The sequence below is a fragment of the Helianthus annuus genome, chromosome 9, assembly GCF_002127325.2.
Source record: "Helianthus annuus cultivar XRQ/B chromosome 9, HanXRQr2.0-SUNRISE, whole genome shotgun sequence".
NCBI lineage: Eukaryota > Viridiplantae > Streptophyta > Magnoliopsida > Asterales > Asteraceae > Helianthus > Helianthus annuus.
In genome coordinates, this window is record NC_035441.2 from 183,036,307 (window position 1) to 183,050,059 (window position 13,753).

At 33.1% G+C, this 13,753-nt stretch overlaps 3 protein-coding genes across 3 annotated transcripts in view; all 3 read left to right on the forward strand.

The window, feature by feature from the left end:
• Positions 1-13,753, forward strand: part of LOC110880031 (magnesium transporter MRS2-1) — an 88,384-nt gene that overhangs the window by 23,404 nt on the left and 51,227 nt on the right. The window lies entirely within an intron of this gene.
• On the forward strand, positions 1,836-3,318 carry LOC110875085. The gene is made up of 7 exons (XM_022123321.2): positions 1,836-1,840; positions 1,941-2,076; positions 2,154-2,362; positions 2,429-2,549; positions 2,625-2,804; positions 2,914-2,982; positions 3,082-3,318. The coding sequence occupies exons 1-7, from the start codon at positions 1,836-1,838 to the stop codon at positions 3,316-3,318; spliced, it is 957 nt and encodes a 318-aa protein (XP_021979013.2).
• On the forward strand, positions 4,251-13,568 carry LOC110943631. The gene is made up of 15 exons (XM_035977160.1): positions 4,251-4,436; positions 5,104-5,164; positions 5,227-5,396; positions 5,508-5,843; positions 5,922-6,059; positions 6,603-6,716; positions 6,829-6,924; positions 7,015-7,249; positions 8,171-8,236; positions 8,645-8,896; positions 8,990-9,229; positions 9,350-9,773; positions 9,868-10,811; positions 10,883-12,103; positions 12,190-13,568. The coding sequence occupies exons 1-15, from the start codon at positions 4,251-4,253 to the stop codon at positions 13,566-13,568; spliced, it is 5,862 nt and encodes a 1,953-aa protein (XP_035833053.1).

The window sequence follows — 13,753 nt, forward strand, 5'->3', positions numbered from 1 at the left end:
CCAACCTTTGTTGAGTGGGGGCTAGAAGACGAGGTCTTATATGAGCAAGAAGACGGCAAGACATTTGCTCCTGAACATCCCGAGTGGTTCAGAAAAGAACGAGAAAAGCTTCCTGATCTTCATCAAGTGATAAAGGTCGTTAAATCTGAGGAAACTGAGAAAATAATTAGCTGGATGTATGATAACCTCAGGGGCATGTTTGTAGTAAAGAGACGGGGTGGTGTGATACAATATTTCGCAACAGGATTTGATCTTTTCTCGCTCCCAAGGTGGGATTTAAGAGAGCTTGGGCGTCTGAATTTGCTCAACCATGGTGACAGAGGCATCGGAAGAGACTTTGAACGTCTAATTACAAGCGAATGCGACAAGAACTTCCCGAATCATGCCCCACAGCGCCCAAGACGCCGAGTGTCCAAAACTTCTTTCGATCCAGTAACAGGCAAGGGAAAGGTGACGTGGGTTATTAACCCTGCTAAAGTAGTCACCAGAGTCAAGCTTCCGGAAGAAATCCCTGTGGCACTTAAGGATTTCAAGAAATGGTTCTACGATAGTCAAACCGGTGAAGCTGTAATAAGGTCGAACGACAATGTTGATATTCGAATACTGGATCCTATGGACGTGTTTCAGTTCGGGCTGTCTGATCTCACCATGCTGAATGCGAGTCGTATCAATGTCGGAGCTGGAAATGCAAATCTTGAAGAGGCAGCACTGTTTCAGCGAGCAGTTGAACGTGCCTGGAGATTAAAAAGGGAGATGCTCGACATGGTAGACAAAATAGAGAAGCGAAAAGAGAAAGAGCAGAAAAAGAGAGAAGCTCGAAAGAAAAAGAAACATGAGACAACAGTGGAAGGAAGTGCTACTGCAACTGCAGATCCAACCACCACCGACTCTCAAGCCACACCAACACCTCCGGCCTCATCCACATATGAGGCCACTAAGGAGGACCTAAAATCAAGTGAAGCCGTTATTAATCAGGAACCTCCGGTAGCACCAACGGAGATTGTCGCACCACCAGAAACGATCGTTGTAGAAGAAAATCCAATCGAGCCAGAAAAACAAACTACAGAAGATCCAGTGGTTACAACAGAAGATCCAGTGGTCACCACGGAAGAATGAGAAGACAAGCACGCAACGATCTAGGGGGGATATTGTTAGAGCATGTGAGATCGTTGGTACTTGTACTGGATTAGTTTAGTTGTAGTTTGTATGCCTTTTGAATGTTTAGGGGTTGTTTTGTAATTATCTAGAAGTAATATTCCTGACCTAGTGTAGTTAAGATTCCAGCAAATTTATAAATTTGCTGGTTAGTCAGGATGCTAGTATAAATACCCCAAGCATTGTAACACATTCAAGCTTTTGGCTCTTGGTGGAATCAAGTGTTGTTTACATTCTTATTGAGCTTTGATCTGATTTCCAAGGTTGTTTATTGTTATATCATTCTGTTTGGATTCAATACAACACTAGTTGTATTCCTCAATCCATTAGCTTCACCTTCATCTTCATTCTTGATATTTCTTGACTAGTCATAGTTCAAACACTTAATCAATAGGTGTTTTGGACTAAAACAACCAACCACTGTGATCCGGATACGTTTTGGGATCTACATATGAGAGCAGCAATCGAGGTGAAAAAAATGTCGTCGTGATCATTCAGTTTGGGAAATACAGATTCTGGGGAGGTATCGTATTATTTCAAATATATTGTGTTTTTTTCTTTATGGTTACATTTTGAATAATTGTTTACATTAATTAAAATAAATGTATACATCTGTTCAGGGCATTTGTCTGTTTCAAATTTGTATACTGTCACCCGAGTCTTAATTAACAGTGATATTGATGAGGTTGCTGAGTTTAAACAAAGGTTCACTATCCTAATAAGTTTTTTTAAATTTCCTATGCATTTCTGTGAGTCTAAATTATTAAATTTTATTTTTTTACTAGATTTATCGAGAAACTTTCTCCCGAAATGTCTTCCAGTTATTCTGGCCTAAGTTCTTCTGTTGTGAAGTCTGCCACTGAAGAGTTCCTTTCTGACCTCACTTTTTTTCCCATTGGGTCGTTAAGCTCAATAGATACGGTAACACGGATAACAGATAGTTTTTATATGTTTTACACCATCCATTTTTGTATACTTTATATATATCTTAAACACAGACGAGGTTTGTTGTGATTGTTGGCACTATCAAGAGTTTTGCATCGAATAATGAGTGGTTTTACAACGCGTGCACAAACTGCAACAAAAAGGTTTCAACCGTTACTGTTGTTAAAGAAAAGCATGATGGTACTGATGGTTTTGAAGAGGTTACTGTCTTGGAATGCAAGACTGATATTTGTAATACAAGGACCGTTTCATCAATTCCACGGTAAATATTATCCATGTTAAGTTTTGTTTGTCAAAATAAGTAAATCTCATTTATATTTGTTTGCAGAATTAGGCTTTATATACGTGTCCAAGATTGCACTGGTATTGTGAGTCTAACATTGTTTGAGCGTGAGGTGACAAAGCTTTTGAAGGTTAATGCTAATCAGCTTTTAGACAACAACATTGAAGTATGTAGTAAATAATTCATTTTATCATAATTGTGTTTATTTTAAAAATATTAATTATATTTTATTTTTCAACAGTTAGCAAACGAAGGAAGCTTTCCAAAGGAGCTAAATTCATTACTCAATATGAAGTTTGCCTTCAAGATTGATGTTTCTTCTTTTAACATCACCAAGAAGTCTGATGGATACTCAGTCTCGAAGATGACTGATAACCCGGTTGTTTTGTCCGAGCTTGATAAACATTTTGACACTATTCAGGTAAATTTATTCCAATTCACCTTTATACTATTATTACAATTTTCCAACAATGTTTAACTACTAATTAATATCATATATGTTTTTAACTTAAAAAAATTTAAAAAATCAGCCTATTGATGAGGAAGCCGTCAATGTCGAACCATCCGATTCAAATCGTAATGATGATTTGCCTGTTAAGGTTTAGTATCCTTTACCTTATCTATGATTCAACTTTAACTCATTATATGTTAAATGTATGTTTATAACTCATACCTATTTATTTATTTTATTTTACTAGGATTCTATATCCCAAACGGGAGACGATGTAACCCCTTGCTCAAATGTGTTTAAAGTTGGCTTTACAACATCGTTTGATCAGAAGGATGCTGACTTTGATACGAGCAGCGAGCGTGACTTGAAGCGCAATTTGGATACCGTGTATGACGTGGATGATGTATCTTCGCAGTCTTCGTCGAAGTCGCGTAAAGATGGTGGTGTGGATGCAGTTCTTCTAATTCCAAAGAAAGAAAAGTAGTCACCTATAATTCGAACATTTGATTTCATCGGCTGTTTTTTCTTAAGTATTTTGCTATTTTTTTTTATTTTGACAATGGTTTTAACTGTGTGGTTGATTTTTATGAACATGGTTGTCTTATTGTTTAGTTGTTTGTTTTGAATATCAATTGTTATTTTGCTAATTTATTTTTCTAATCCCACTTTTTGTTTCTTATACATATGACATCATTATTCTTTTTGGTAACTAACATTTTAATATTATATCGTTTGAGTATTGATATTTTTATTTAAAATATAAGAGCTAATATCATTTTGTGTAACATAACTCATTTTAAGAACGTATCATTTAATATTTACGTATTTATTAATCAGTATTTAGAAAAAATTACACAGTAATAAGATAACAACTTTTTACGTTACTTAAATAATAAAAAAAAATAATCCGTGCTTTAAATAATGAATCTTACTTAAAATTTAGTTCCGAATATGATAATTCGTTAATATGGGACACTTAGATATCCATATTTTTTTATTATATAAAATTTTAATATTATTTGTTATTTTATGTAAATAAAACGTAAAATTTAATTATTGGTTGATATTTGAATTCAATTTAATTATACATGTAATGTAATGTATTTAAGGAATGTAGTTAATACATTATCCATTTTTAATATACAGTTACCATAAATTATTTCTAAATATATATATTAATTAGAATAAAATATATATTGTTTATAGTATTATTTTTATATACATATTTTACCAACGAATTACCACAATTACTTAGCTGATTTCAACTGACCCTCTTCATTGTATGGTTAACAAATACATGGTAACAGTATTTTAACCCTTAGTGGAACATAAAAGGTTGTTGTGGTAATTTATGTTTAAATCCATTTTATTTTTGTCAGAAATCAAACTATAGGGGATGTATATGTAAATTTCATTATGGCGGTTCTAAATAAGGACTTTGTCCTTACCATACTCTACCATCAAATCATCCTTCTTATCATTCTTATCATCCCTAGGAGAACGCAAATCGGCGACCGGAACGTATCATCGGATTATCGCCGGAATCATCCATCTTTTAGGTTTCCGGCAACCGAAACTAGGGCTTCTAATCTTCACTTAAAGGTAACAACATTTATGTTCCTGTGATCAGTCATAAACTTTACTTTTAATCGTTTATATATTTGATTTTAGACCACTACATTGATGTACTTCTAAACTTAACCATTAATATTGTTGATTTTTGTAAGATTTGAGTCTTTAATTGTTTGAAAAATAGTGTTGTAGTTTAGTTTTGTTATGCTATGTTCAAAAGTTGTTTATATACCGATCCTAGTTTTTTCATAAACGTTTGTTGATGAATCTGTATTTAATAATTTACTTAAAATTTTTTAGATACTGGTATTAAAACTTTAAATTGCTGATGCATTAAATTTATTTATAATATTGTATGTATATTCATATAAAATTTTAATTTGTTAAGCATATAACTTTGGGTTTTTTATTATTTTAGTCGTCATTTTTTGTAGTCCAATCAGTGGTATGTATATATTTGTTAAGATAGATATATTAGTGTTTGGTAAAGTACTAGAATTTGAAAATAATTTATTGTTGCAGGTTTCAAAATGTATACTTCATTTGTAAAGTATCTTCTAAACCCATCCTCATTGAGTATAGTAAGTATTCTTTATGTAATCTATAATTCCGCTTTTAGAGTAATATAATTTATAATTTTGTTCTTTGAAACTTATAATACTAAATATAGTTAATATTAATATTAATATATATACAGGATGTACCTATCAGCTTTGTTACTCAATTCTACGGAGAGGATTGGGCCGATAGGAAGATGCGTATATATCACTCAAGTGGGAAAATTTGGATCGTAATGTTGAACGATTAAAACGTATGCCAGTCTTAACTGACGGCTGGGAAACAGTTGTTTCAGATCTCAAACTTCAGAAGGATTGTCTCCTGACATTTCGTCCCATGAACCATTTTGGTCTCTATCTTTCATCTTTTGTTAATGGCGCCTGTGAGCAATCTTATTTCACGATTAATCGTCATCTAAGATTGGGTTTTACGGTACGTAATCTCAATTAATTTTCCTTAAACTTTATATTTAACATGTATTTCACTTTTTATAATCTACCGTACATAGTCAACATTCAATTTGTTATGTTTCATATTATGTAGATCATTGAAGATTCATTTGTTCAACAATGTTTTGGGGACGATGTAATGGCTGGCTCATATGAAGTTAATTATAAGGGTTCTCCGTGGACGGTGTCAACAACTAAGGTTAATTCAAACTATGTATTCTCACAAGGTTGGACTCAACTTTGCAACGATCTTGGCGTTCAGGAAGATGATTTATTGGTTTTTGAAAAACTTAATGATGTTATGTTTGATTTAACGGTGTATCGAGACGAGGTTGAGATAAGGTTGAGCAAGAAGGTTGAATCTGATGATGATGATGATGATGATGTAATTCAGATCTCTAGGGCCGATTACGATAAAGCGCTTTTTAAGGTTCGAATCTATTAGGTATTATATTTTGTATCCATTTTTATTTTTCTTTCAATCTTTTTTTTAATATGATTTTTTCAGGACATAGAGGTAGATGATAACCAGCCCACATCTGTTAAAAGTCCATCAGGAACAGTCCCGACAAGTACACCAAAGAATGTTCATGTTAAAGAGACGTTGAAAGTAGGTGATGGTTTACATTTCACGACAACACAAGATGTAAGTTTACACTCTCTATTATATTGTTATATTAATTTATTTATTATGACAATTGCCTATTATAACTAAATTTTTTGAATTCAACCTACAATTAACCAATACGAACATTAGTACTGATAATAAACCAATGGTTGCATCTATATTATTACTTTTATAGTTTTTTTGTTTGTTTGTTTGTACAAACACATAGTTTAATCAATTTGCCTTATTAGTAATACCATGGGATAGTTTCAATCATCATAATAGTTGTATTCGAGTTGTTGGAACTTCATTATTTATTTCTTTGGTTTACAATTCAAGTATTAATTAAATAAACATGACAATGTACAATTAATTTAACAACTTTATTATGTCTGAAAAATAACCTCCAACTTGATTAGATCAATTAGAAGGTGAGTCTTGGATGTATTTTTTCCTTTTTTTTTCCTTCAAAATTAGTACATTTTGTATATGTAATTTGTTGCTGACAAATTTTTGGTTTAAATTTAAAAAACATATAAGATGTAAAATATTTCATGTGCTAACTCTATTATTTCACAACAGCTCAAAGGAAAGGGAAAAGGTAAACTTTCTGTCGACCGATCCGTCACAGTTGACAATTTCAACAAACAATGCAGAGGCCGAAAACGTTATACAACATCTGATCAAACTGTCAAGGTATTAAATAATTTATGTATTTTATTTTAAGTGTACTAATATCCGTTTGTATTGTACATTATTTTCCTTATCAAAGGCAAAGAAATGCTTAACTGTTGTTAAAAATGGGTAGCATCCAAAGAAGGTTTCAAGGAATGCAAACAAAGTTTCCCGTATCTGCATTGATCCAGAATATTTCGACTTTAGCCGTAAAGCTGAATATAGGCTGGTACTTTTTCTTTTATACCTGATCAACAATTAAAAATTTTATAATTGTTTATATTTACTTATAGTTTTTTGTTATTTTCAACGCATTTAGCGGCTTCCGGTTGAGGTTGTTAATAGAGCCGGCCTGTCTGAAAGATTGCAACTTATATCTGTCCAGAACTTGAATGGTGATGTTGAAGTTTATGACACAAAGATAGAGTTAAACAGTGGTACGTTACGTTACGCTGTTGATGGATGGAGGAAATTTATGGATGATAACCAGTTGCAGTTTGGACACATGTTGCACTTCACATATGTAACTTCACAGAGGAAGATTGTGTTGAACGGTTTAACTTCAATCTAATGAAGACTGCTATAAAGTGTGTTTAAAACAGCTATGGTTTGGTTAGTTGTTTGTTAGTCTTTTGAATAGATTAATTTTTTCGGTTGTGGTTATGAACATGAAAAATTTGCGTCCTTTCCCATGGTTGACTTTATTTAGATCTTTTGTAATGATACTAATGTCACTTATTTTGTAATAGTTTTTAGATTTTGTTAGTGTTTTATATGTCTATTATAGTAAGTAGTTACAATCTTCATATTTACACAGTTCATATCTTTTATTTATTTGTAAAGATGTTATAAATCTCAATTTCCTAAAAAAAAATTTAATATAAGGTAAGCAAATTCATTTATGGAAACATATATAACAATTTAAAAACTTCTAAAATTAACGTATTACATAAATATATTTCCATATTTTTTATATTCTATCTCTATATATTATTATAGACTTCTTCCAATTTGTGGTTTCTATATCCCCCTTTCATTTCTTATCGGATGATTCAATAAGAATTGATCAAAACACTCATTTTCCCTTGATTATTTCATCCTCGGTATTCAACCTTTCAACTCGGTTAGTTTGTTCAGTTTGTATTTTTATCTAATGTTATTTAATCATTTAGCATTTTATTTGAATCTGTATGTATTTTTGTTTTCACAATATTTGTTTTCGCACAGTATAATTCATTTAAGTTGTGCGCTGTCATTATAATGTATCTTTATATTAATATATTTATACATATATAATACATAAATTTTATGATTTAACACTCCGTATAAAATATAGACCATTGTACACAATTAACACCTTATTGTTTTGTTAAATTGTTTATATGAATCTTTATTGATTATTGATTAAATATTACTTAACATGTGTTCCAACATACCAACTATGTAATTTAACAATTCTTTTTCTAAATTCATAGCAATGCCTAAACGACCAAAAATTGTCTCCGTATACAATGACATTGATAAAGAAAACACTCAGCATGGTAAGTTATTTAAAGTTTTACGGTTTTTTTACCTTCTTAGTTATTTGATTATATAGATAGAGATGTATATTTTTTTTATCCGCAGTTCACCGGAATGAAAACACATCCTCCGACATTGTTAACGGTATAGCACTAATTATTTCATTGTCCATTTATATTATTTTAGACCTACTTACTTAGCTCACTATTACGCTAGAATTTTTTATTAATTCTTCCATTTTTTTTTTTTGTCTTTTTAAAGTTCGACGAGGCAGAAGACATTTATCAAGCATAACGAATGGTATTATTTTAAGTATATATTTTTTTAACAAAATGAAAATTATTTTTTCCTTATCTACAACTAACTATTTTGATTTGTTATTGTTTGTTCATTATAATTTTTTCAATTTGTCTACGATTTTATAATAGCTGTCCTCCCAATTGTTACTCGAGACGAGGCATCTCATAGAAGAAAATTAAGAAAATTATACTTGGATAATAAGAAATCAAATGTGGGAACTACATTGTCATCCCTCAATATTGATTCCACTAATATTAATTCAACTTCCACTCCGTGTGTTACATCTGATAACATAGTCAACAGAATTGGTTTTCACAATTTTGAATCCACTCCTGAGGTGACTAATAATGTTAATCCAAGTCCTTCAAGTATTGTAACAAGTAAGTATTTCTTTATTTTAATGTTTATATATATGGGAATATGTTCTTATTGTTTTGCATCTATATTTTTAATATGCTTTTTGTCAATTGTAGCATGTAACATTATTTGTAGCACCAGCAATCGTACAACGAGAAAAAACGATATTGGGAATAATATTTCAACTGGCATCACATCAACCACCTGCACATCATCATTGAACCGTAATTTGCAAAGGCTATCATCTGGGAAACGTAAGTTGGTATCCAAAGCACGTATTTCGTCTCCTATACCAATGATCGACTTGACCACAGACGAAACCGTAGAACGAGATCCTTATAAAGGTGTTTCTACAGGTTAGGTTTGTTGATAAGTAGTGCTACATATTGTAAAATTACTAAGTCTTAAATACGTATATCTTATTATTTTAATGAATGTTGTATATATAACTATAATAATGTTGTATGTTTGAACAGATTATTTGGATCACGGTGATCAAGTTATTACTTGTGAAGTTTGTTATGCAAAGTTATGGGACGCAGAGAAAGGAAGCGGAAGAAAAGAGGGTGGCAAAATATGTCATATGTTATGTTGTGGTTATGCCAAAGTTGTCTTACCGGATTACAAAACCGCGACACCTTATTATAAAAGTCTATTCATGTCCAATGACAATGAAAGCAAGCACTTTTTGAAGAACATTCGACGTTACAATTCTATGTTCGCGTTTACCTCAATGGGTGGTAAGGTTGACCAAACCGTGAATACTGGTAATGCTCCTTTTTGCTACAGAATTAGTGGTGAAAATTATCATTCTATTGGTAGTCTTGTGCCACCAAACGGAGGGAAGCCTAAATTTTGTCAGTTATACATATACGATACTGAAAATGAGTTGGCAAACAGGCAATCAGTTTTTAGGTACCATTCATGAACTAATTTTATTAATAACATTTATTTTAAGTATATATTTACTTAATATTTCAATTTGATGAAACAGGTCTTCAGACAATGTTTCCTCATCATCCACTTCAGATGAAACTGATAATAAGCTGATACAACAAATCAAAGCAATGTTTGATGCCGAAAATGTGCTTGTGAAAATTTATAGGATGGTTAGAGATTACTTCCAACAAAATCCTAATACCACTTTAAAGCTTCGCCTAATTGGCAAAAGAGAACAAGATGGTCGGACTTATAACTTACCTACTTCCTCAGAGGTTGCTGCTCTTATTGTTGGAGATATCGATAACGCACTTGAGAAAAGAGATATCGTTGTCGAGACACAAACAGGTTCATTAAAAAGAATAAGTGAATTGCATCCTTCCTATCTTGCACTTCAGTATCCTATTTTGTTCCCATATGGAGACGACGGTTACAGAATTGACATACCACATAGGGGTGTCATTGATGTTACTAACAAGAAACGTCCGAATTGTACAATGAGAGAGTTTTTTGCGTATCGTGTACAAGATCGTAGTAACCAGTTTTCATTGATTCTAAATTCCCGACGGTTATTCCAACAGTTTTTGGTTGATGCTTATACGATGATTGAGAGCGAGCGACTTAACTTTATAAGATTTCAGCAACAAGATCTCAGGTCTGATACATATGAGAATATCCGGAAACTAAGATATAACGGCCAACAAGATTTGTCTAAGGTTGGAAAACGTATTTTCCTTCCATCTTCCTTTACAGGCGGGTCACGATATATGATGCAAAACTATCTTGACGCAATGGCAATTTGTAAATGGTATGGTTATCCAGACTTTTTTATAACCATTACCTGCAATCCCAAATGGCCGGAGGTTCAAAGGTTTCTTAAGGACACAAATCTTAATCCGGAGGATAGGCCAGATATTTTATCTCGAATTTTTAAAATTAAGCTGGATTCAATTTGTAAAGATTTGAAAGACCGTGATTTGTTTGGAAAAGCTTCTGCTGGTATGTTTATAAATTTACTTTTTAAAAATAACCTTAATTATAATTACAAGGTTTTTATTTTTTTTTTGTAGTTGTTTACACTATTGAGTTTCAGAAGCGAGGATTGCCTCATGCGCATATGTGCTTATTCATGGAGAATCATTACAAACTTCCAACTGTAGACCATGTTGATCAGTTTATTTGTGCAGAAATCCCTGATTTAAACCAAGACCCGGAACTATATACGCTTGTGAAAGACCATATGATTCACGGTCCATGTGGTAATGCTAGAATGAGCTCTCCATGTATGGTTGATAGAAAATGTTCAAAAGGTTTTCCCAAGAAATTTCAAGATCACTCAACCTTGGATTCTAACGGATTTCCCTTATACAGAAGAAGAGATGACGGTTCCTTCGTTTTAAAAAATAAAATTCAGTTAGACAACAGAAGTGTTGTACCTTATAACAAAAAGCTTTTGAAAAGATATCAGGCGCATATAAACGTTGAATGGTGCAACCAAGCGGCGTCAATAAAGTATTTGTTCAAGTATATTAATAAAGGTCCTGATAGAGCAACAGTTGCTGTGGTTCCGAGCAATAATGAAAACGAGCAAGCAGAAAATGATGAAATTAAAGAGTATTATGACTGTAGGTATATATCTGCGTGTGAAGCCTCTTGGAGGATTTTTTCTAATGAAGTTAATTATAGGAGTCCTTCTGTTATGCGTCTTCCTTTCCATCTTCCTGGACAACAAACAGTTTGTTTCGGTCCTGATGAAGATATTAATCAAGTGCTAAACAAACCATCTGTGAACTCATCAATGTTTTTAGCTTGGATGCAACGTAATCAAGATCCTAACGACCATGTTGCACGTACCCTAACATATGTACAGTTTCCGCGTTTTTATGTGTGGAAGCTTGACAAGCGTATATGGGTTCCAAGAATAAAAGGAAAAACAATTGGAAGAATTCATTCCGTTTCTCCTTCTACCGGTGAAGCGTACTATTTAAGAATTCTTCTTAACAAAGTTAAAGGACCAACATCGTTTGATGATATTAAAACAGTTAATGGTCGAGTGTACGATACTTTTAGAGATGTTTGCTATACGCTTGGTTTGTTGGATGACGACTCGGAGTACATTGAGGCCATCAAAGAAGCAAATATATCAGGTAGTGCAGGTTATATTCGCAATTTATTCGCCACCATGCTACTGTCAAGCACATTATCTAGACCTGAAGTTGTCTGGGAAAGCACATGGAAGTATATGACAGATGATTTTCTGTACAGATTCTCAAAGTATCATCGTGTTTCAGGTAAAATTATAAATTTCATATTATGTTTTTGTGACAGTTACAAAAAAATTACCATTAAATTTATATGTGGTTTTGATTTTTCACAGGTTTATCAATTCCTGATGAGCAACTAAAGAACTATGTTTTATGCGAAATCGAGAAGTTTTTAACTCGGAATAATTCATCGCTTCGGAGATTTTTATCAATGCCTTACCCGGATACTTCATCTTTAGATAACTTTCGCTGCCGATTGATTAACGAAGAGCTTGCTTATGACAGAACAGAGTTACAAAATGTTTATCAAGGTCAGGTGAATTTGTTAACGGATGAACAACGTGCAGTATATGAAGAAATTATGAACGCAGTTCATGGAGACAATGGAGGAGTATTTTTTGTTTACGGTTATGGCGGGACCGGTAAAACTTTTTTATGGAAAACATTGTCTGCTGCAATTAGGTCAAAAGGTGAGATTGTATTAAACGTTGCATCTAGCGGAATTGCATCATTGCTGTTGGAGGGAGGAAGAACGGCTCATTCTAGGTTTCATATACCTTTGAATCTTAATGAGGATTCCGTTTGTCATATAAAACCAGAGGATGATGTAGCTAAATTACTACAGCAGACCAAACTCATTATATGGGATGAAGCTCCTATGGTTCATAAACATGCATTTGAGGCTTTGGATAGAACTATGCATGACATTTTCAATATATCTAATCCATCCAGGTCTGATGTTTCATTTGGAGGAAAGGTAATTGTATTTGGTGGTGATTTTCGGCAAATACTACGTGTTGTTCCAAACGGTGGACGTCAAGAAATTGTGAATGCCTCATTATGTTCTTCTTATTTGTGGAGTAAGTGTAAGTTGTTGACGTTATCTAGAAACATGAGGTTAACTGTTGGAAGACCATCATCTGAAGTTGAAGAGATCAGTAATTTTGCAAAATGGTTGTTGGACGTTGGTGAGGGAAATGTTGGTGGTTCCAATGATGGAGAAGCAATAATTGAAATACCACCTGAGCTTTTAATTGATAACATATCTGATCCAATTTCTAGCCTGATTGATTTTGTTTATCCATCAATTTTGGAGAATTACAATGATCGTAATTACTTTAGTACACGAGCTATACTTGCGCCTAAGAATGAGGTTGTTTACGAGATTAACGACAGATTGTTGGCAGTATTCCCTGGTGAAGAAAAAGAGTATCTTAGTTCTGACAGTCTATGCCCTACTGAAGATGGCAATGTTGATCAGCAAAAAATATACTCCCCCGATGTGCTCAATGGTCTCAAAGTGTCTGGTTTACCAAATCATAGGTTAGTGCTTAAAGTTGGTGTTCCAGTAATGTTGTTGCGAAATATTGACCAACGAAATGGTTTGTGTAACGGTACAAGGTTAAAGGTCACAAAACTTTACAGTCGTGTTATTGAAGCTGAGATAATTCTGGTGGTAATATTGGTTCTCGGACATTCATACCTAGAATGAATTTGGTACCTTCGGACAAAAAGATTCCTTTTGCATTTCAAAGGAGGCAATTTCCAATAACTGTATGTTTTGCAATGACGATTAACAAAAGCCAGGGACAGTCGCTATCTAAGGTTGGGTTGTACCTAAGACAACCAGTTTTCACACGTGGTCAATTGTACGTAGCTTTATCCAGGGTTACAAGA